The sequence below is a fragment of the Phycodurus eques genome, chromosome 3 (assembly GCF_024500275.1).
Source record: "Phycodurus eques isolate BA_2022a chromosome 3, UOR_Pequ_1.1, whole genome shotgun sequence".
In the NCBI taxonomy this organism is placed as follows: Eukaryota; Metazoa; Chordata; class Actinopteri; order Syngnathiformes; family Syngnathidae; genus Phycodurus; species Phycodurus eques.
Genome location: NC_084527.1, coordinates 14068987 through 14076398, shown reverse-complemented (window position 1 = coordinate 14076398; position 7412 = coordinate 14068987). Strand labels below are relative to the sequence as shown.

Here is a 7412-nt window from a genome sequence, read left to right as displayed (position 1 = left end):
AGCGGCTGATCCTCCAACTTCCTTTTCGTTGCCCCGTCGTTTGCGCGAAAGGGATGCGTACCAGGAAAGAAAACAGTAACTCAATGAAACTGGATTAAAAGTTCACGCAAACATGAGCTGGTAAGTCGCTTAAAAAAACACGAACGATTCAGATGTGTCCGGTTTAAGTTGATACAGCCTGAGACGATACATTGAGCTAAGCCGAGCCGGGTTTTGGCTATTTCCTGGTAGCATCGAACAACTTCAGGCTAAGTTAACGCTAGCTTCTATGAAAGCCCAATACACGTTTTTAATATTGTTTTTGACTTCTGAGACATATTGTGCTAATAGCTGTTGTGTGGATAGTGCTAGCTAAAGCAGTGTAGGTCCCATGGAACATTTGTTAGTTTGGAAACAAGTTCTTGTCAAGGGTGCTATGCTAACTCGGCTTTGCGAGGAAGGTTGATATAAGCCATTTCCACGTATAAATTTATATGTATGTATATATATATATATATATATATACACACACACACCCTTCAAGTTTATGTTTTCCCTATGTGTTTGCTATTCGTCTAACCTAAATAACATAGTTTGACTTTAACAAACAAGTTAAGTGAGAGAGCAGCATGCTGCTCTTTTTAAAGGGCTCTGGTCGTCTGTTTACATTAGGGCGACTGTTGCTAGCTCAGGTTAGCACGCTCGCCGCAGAAACATTTGCGCCTATTCCAATAACAGTCGTATTTATGTCATTATGTCAATTTAATATTCGTCTCATTCGTATAAATACAGCCGACCTCGAGTTGAGGGACGTTACTGACTGTAAATACTTTAAAGGTGAGGTTATTAAAGTTGGGGTTAGGTTTGAGCGGAAGTAGATGCAGTGGTGTCCGGTACAAAGTAAAATAGCAAGGGGTGATTGACAAGACGAATACACTCACAAGACACAATATTAGTTAAGGCAAAAAAAGATCCACGCACTCCGTTGCGGTTCAGGAGACTGGTGGATCGTCTATGACAGGAGACCGAGACAAAGCTACTGCAGAAATTCAAACGTCTACACTGTCTTTTGTTTTACACAAGATGTCTTCAAGAGCTACCAAAGATTTGCCATATCCAATGTTTAGGCTTTGTACGTATTTACATATATCATTAATGTGTACATAAATTATATCCTGTGCATGTATTAAAATTTTGTCCCAAAAAAACGATCCATAAAGAAAACTAAATTTGAGCAAGTTTGGGTTCTCAAACAATGATGTCATCAGCTCGAAGTTATCCTAGTTATCGCAGAATACACAGGAATTCCGCTAACCTGTTTTTCTGGGTTTAGTCACGTGACGGTCTGGGTTCACATAAAGTGGAAAACAATGAATATTAAGTTAAAAATCCTGTAAAGTAAATTTTGAGATTTGAAACCTACAAACGCACAAGCAGGCATTTCCATGTTTTATTGAAAAAGTGTTTCAAAGAGGCCTTTGATGCATTATATCACAAAACCAGACAAGTCCAAAGTTTTCTCTTAACTATAAATTTAACAGACATGGTAAGAGGGCAAGCAATATTTTGTTTCTCCGTGTCCCAGAGTCGCTGCGACTGATCAGCTTTGGCAACGTCTCCCCCAGTGAGATAGGCCCTTAAGATAGCCACTGCTATAGGTAACAGTGTAGGTTTTAGTGCGCACACACAGCACCATTGCAAAGTGAATTACAAAACCATCCCGAATAACTATCCATGGCCGGGAGGCATGTGTCTTCACAAAACACAGTAAATTTTGTGGGCTGTTTCACGTTCTCTTATTATTAATGTTTATGTTCTTTTGGCCCCCTCCTTGAGCCGTCACCTTATCGTGGTGGAGGGGTTTGTTTGTCCCAATGATCCTTGGAGCTATGTTGTCTGGGGCTTTATGCCCCTGGCAGGGTCACCCATGGCAAACAGGTCCTAGTTGAGGGACCAGACAAAGCACGGCTCAAAGACCCCTTATGACGACCACAAAAAATGGACTCCCTTGCCTGGACGCGGGTCACCGGGGCCCCGCTCTGGAGCCAGGCCTGGAGGTGGGGCTGGAAGGCGAGCGCCTGGTGGCCGGGCCTGTACCGATGGGGCCCGGCCCGAAAGGGTAACGTGGGTCCCCCTTCCCATGGGGTCACCACCTGTGGGAGGGGCCATAGGGGTCGGGTGCACTGCGAGCTGGGCGGTGGCCGAAGGCGGGGACCTTGGTGATCCGATCCCAGACTATGGAAGCTGGCTCTAGGGACGCGGAATGTCATGTCTCTGGCAGGGAAGGAGCCCGAGCTGGTGTGTGAGGTCAAGAAGTTCCGACTACATATAGTCGGACTCGCCTCCACGCACAGCTTGGGCTCTGGTACCAGTCCTCTCGAGAGGGTTTGGACTCTCTTCCACTCTGGAGTTGCCCACGGTGAGAGGCGCCGAGCAGGTGTGGCTATACTTATTGCTCCCCGGCTCGGCACCTATACATGGGGATTGCACCATCAACACTGTGTATAGTGGAGGTGGGGCGCTGCTGACCTCGACTCAGGACGTTGTGAGCCGGTGGGGAGAATTCTTCGAAGACCTCCTGGTGGGACCACCACCCCAGAAGGGGGACCGGGGGGTGTGTTTCAACTACAGGGTGGTCACACTCCTCAGCCTCCCTGGTAAGGTCTATTCAGGGGTGCTGAAGAGGAGGATCCGTCGGGAAGTCGAATCTCAGATTCAGGAGGAGCAGTGTGGTTTTCGTCCTGGCCGTGGAACAGTGGACCAGCTCTACACCCTTGGCAAGGTCCTCGAGGGTGCATGGGAGTTCGCCCAACCAGTCTACATGTGTTTTGTGGACTTGGAGAAGGCGTTCGACCGTGTCCCTCGGGGGGTCCTGTTGCTTCGGGAGTATGGGGTACCGAACCCCCTGATACGGGCTGTTCAGTCCCTGTACGACCGGAGTCAGAGTTTGGTCCGCATATCCGGCAGTAAGTCGGACTCGTTTCCGGTGAGGGTTGGATTCCACCAAGGCTGCCCTTTGTCACCGATTCTGTTCATAACTTTTATGGACAGAATTTCTGCTCGGTCATCTGGCAGGATCTCAGAGTAGAGCCGCTGCTCCTCCACATCGAGAGGAGCCAGATGAGGTGGCTGGGGCATCTGATTCAGATGCCTCCCGGACGCCTCCCTGGTGAGGTGTTCCGGGCACATCCCACCGGGAGGAGACCCCGGGGACGACCCAGGACACGCTGGCGAGACTACGCCCTTCGGCTGACCTGGGAACCCCTCGGGATCCCCCCGGAAGAGCTGGATGAAGTGGCTGGGGAGAGGGAAGTCAGGGCGTCCCTGCTAAAGCTACTGCCCCCGCAACCCGACCTCTGATAAGCGGTAGAAAATCGATGGATGGATGGACGTTCTTTTGGCATTGTCACATTTGACCCATTTGCCATCACTGGGGCTCCTCTGTGGCAGCTGAAGTCTCTCTGTATCTGATTAAGTGATGTAAGATATGCGAAATACTTGCATGAATTCTAGTAATAATGTAAATGAATAATAAGTTATAGGATTTCAGGATTTTTGAAGGTAGAGGTTCCACTGTAGTCAATTATCTCTTACTATACTAACCGTATGACGACAACAAATGTATATGTGAAATTCATATACGCCGAGGAAAATCAATATTATTCAATTTTATGTAGTTTAATAAAATTAGGCTAAAAAAAATCCAATTGTGGGCATATGTTAATTAGCATAGATTTGAGCCAAGCAAAGTTGATCACTATTCATGAACACATCTTATGGATACAATGGGAGCAACGTTATACCCTTTACGTCCTTGTATTTCTGCACACATTCACTTTTTCTGACACTTGGCACATTGTTGGTGTAAAACGGAAGAACGACAGCTATCGAGCAATCAAGTGACATGGCGTCATTCGGTTCAGTCGGCGTCAATGGCTGGCAAGCAACGCTTGAGCCAGCACGCACGGCCAAACACAAGGTCAAGAGTGGGGTGCAGCGGCCGTGAAAAGAGGTCTTTATGGACTCTGCTGAGGGAAGCATTCCAGCGCAGTCCGCACACTTGCTCCTATGACGTGACAGCTTTGACTTTGGGGTCACCAGCGGAACAATTCCGCTTCCCAACATCTTCAACCGGCACTCTGTGCTCGTTGCAAGAGGCGAGGTCGCCATTGGCCCTTCCAGCCCGTGTATAATCCACCAGAAGACTGTTATGTCTTTGTCTATGCCTATGTGCTTTTGGATGGTGGTGACGTGGTGCACTTTGAACACATTGACAGCACAGTTAAAGGACCAAATCAGTTCCAAAGTTCTCATGATGCTGTGATCACATCAACAATACTGGAACCTTTTACACTGCTTGTAAAATCTGGTATTTTCCCCATCTTATTTTGAGCAACCAACACAGAGTGGAGGGACAAAGCTGGTAATTTTACACCTTCAAAGGCACTGTCAGAGCGTAACAGAAGCAGGACTCCGATGGAGTTTATGGCTGGGTTTGCAGTGCAGGTCTAAGTCAAGTCAAGTTTATTTACACAGCCCTTAATCACAAGCATCTCAAAGGACTTTACAAACCAAAAATTCACAAAGATTGACAATATTCCCTGGTCGAAAACGCCATTCGGGCAAGGAAAACCTGAGTAAACCTATTTGGGGTGGGTGGGGAGGAAGAAACCTTGAGCAGAGATCACAGATGGAGGGATCCACCTTCAGGGATGATGAGGCTGCGATGGATGCAGAGTGGACAATATTAATCACATGATATGATGCAATACAATGTTGGATTTAGCAGGATGTTTGATGAGATGAAGCGCCGTAGGTGTTCCTCCTCAGGACCTGTCCTGGTTGGTGGATGCAAAATACTCCAAAGCAACAGCCTTAGTTCGCTCATGCCCGTCTTGCTACCTCTCCGCGCAGGTGAGGGAGGGAGAGAAGGGAAGCGGCTGTGAAACAGTTCAAAATCCAGATGTCAGAGGGTGAGAGAGGGCGAGAGACTAGTAGTATGGTTTAACCAAATGTGAGCGTATAGAAATGAGTCTTAAATTGAGGTTTTAACATTTTACCCTGCAATTGGCTGGTAACTAGTCCAGGGTGTACCCAACCTAATGAGAGCGAGAGAGAGAGTGGCGGGACCATGTGAGGCCGTCTCATTGTTAATGAACGACAGGCCATTATCAACGGCACCGTTGCGTACATGCACACCACATATTCCACCACGTGTACGCCGTTGTGTCTGGCGAGTGGCCACCACTTACCTATACTGACGCTGGCCCACTATGTATTCATATTAAATGACAAGTGTGAGCCGTCAACTCATCTGGACTACTGGTGAGCAAGCTGGTTAGCCCGCCACCTACCTCGTAAAAGTCCAGTAAGCCGGTAAACTACTCACGCCATAAGTCACCTCCAGCTTTTCCTTTTACACACATTATCACAATCAATGCTGCTACATTTGTCACGGGAATAAAAACAAAAGTTGTTTCCCCAGTGACGTCAACAAAATACAATGATTTGCAAATCATGTTCAACCTATATTTAATTGAATACACTACAAAGACAAGATATTTAATGTTCAAACTGATAAACTTGATTGTTTTTAGCAAATAATCATTACACTTAGAATTTTATGGCTGCAACACGTTCCAAAAAACCTGGGACAGGTGGCAAAAAAGACCGAGAAAGTTGAGGAATGGTCATCAAACTCCTGTTTGGAACATCCCACAGGTGAACAGGCTAATTGGGAAGAGGTGGGTGCCATGATTGGGTATATAAGGAGCTTCCCTGAATTGCGCAGTCATACACAAGAAAAGATGGGGTGAGGTTCACCTCTTTGTGAACAATGCGTGAGAAAATAGTCCAACAGTTTAAGGACAATGTGCCTCAACGTACAATTGCAAGGAACTTAGGGATTTCATCATCTACGGTCAATAATATCATCAAAAGGTTCAGAGAATCTGGAGAAGTCACTGCATGTAAGCGGCAAGGCCGAAAACCAACACCGAATACCCGTGACCTCTGTTTTTATTTATGTTTAACACAACGTCCCAACTTCATTGGAATTGGGGTTTTATGTCTAAACCCTGTTGATAGCATAGATTTATGGTATGAAGGTACTGTATGTGCAGAGTTAAAAAGCCCAACTACTTTAAAGTCCAAGACAGGATGCTGTGATGATGTAAGGAGAAACTGCGACCAGCACCACCTGACTGGATAAACGGGCACGTATTCGGGTTAGCCTCAAGACGACAGCCGAAGCTAACGCTGCTAGCCACATACCGCAGCTCGTACTTTGCAGCCTTTAGAATGTTAATCTGCCCTCCCTGAGCGTGCTTAAAGATGTTTATTGAACTGGAGTTTATTGTAAAACTATACACACAATGAAAATGATTACCCTCATTTTATATTTAAATAAAAGACACGCATCGTTTTAGAAATCACCAGATTTATGCTAACAGTCAATGGGAAATCCTATTCACGGGCTAGCTAGTATTAGCTTTTGGACACAGAGGGATTTACCTTCAAATAATAACTATTCACCCACAAACCCAATCGTAGAATATTCAGACAGGTAGTATAACAATAATCACAGGCATGTATTCTTCCTAATCTGTGAAAAAAAGAATGTATATGCATTGTATCATGTCTTCTTCTACTTTTTTTTTTTTTTTTTTTTTTTAAGCTTCCAGAAAACGAGTAGCTCCTTGCATGCATCACAACACACTGCCCCTAAGAGGCCAAGGCGCATACAGCATGAACAGCTGCTGCAGTCATTGACTGTATAAAAGGCACACTATTTTTCCTCACTTTGACATGAAATCAGACTGAATTTATCCTGGTCAAATAGGATTGCCAAAATTATTTCTATTCAGTAAGTGCCGGAATAATGAAAGGATTGTAATAGACAATACAGTCATGGCTAAAAGCATTGGCAAGTTTTTAGCCATGAATGTATTTATTTTTATTTTCCCCCCTTTTTTTCTCAATTTCTATTATTTTAATATATTATGATTTTTCTTGTTACTAATTTATTGTTGTTCTTTTAAGTTATATTTAAAGTTGAGTTTTGGTAGTTGAATAAATACCAATTTTTGAAATAAATGAATAATCGTGTTTATTAATCATGATTTCCGTATTATATCATGACTATACGGGGCCAGTACATGTTCTTGGCTTGTCGGGCCACCACTCAAAAAGGCTTAATGTTGGACCCTGTAGGTGGTTGTAATGTTTTTTTTAAAATTTTATTTAATTTTATTTATTTTTTTGTGTGTGTGTGTGATTTTGAACATCAATTCTGAAAGGAGCAACAACAGTCTCATTGTCTCAACATCAGTTCCATTAACAGTGTTAAACTAGTTAAGGTGAGACAAACTACAACTTAAAAACTCCCCATTGTGATAGGCACCACTCCCTAAATGAAAATAAACCCAATTGTG

At 44.6% G+C, this 7412-nt stretch overlaps 1 protein-coding gene across 1 annotated transcript in view; it reads left to right on the top strand.

Annotated features, from left to right (window-relative positions):
* The window catches only part of bin3 (bridging integrator 3), a 52032-nt gene continuing 44620 nt past the window's right edge, over positions 1-7412 (top strand). Inside the window, exon 1 of the mRNA XM_061672181.1 lies at positions 1-120. Within this exon, the coding sequence (XP_061528165.1) occupies positions 113-120 (8 nt within the window). The 5' untranslated portion in view covers positions 1-112. The remainder of the gene's footprint in view (positions 121-7412) is intronic.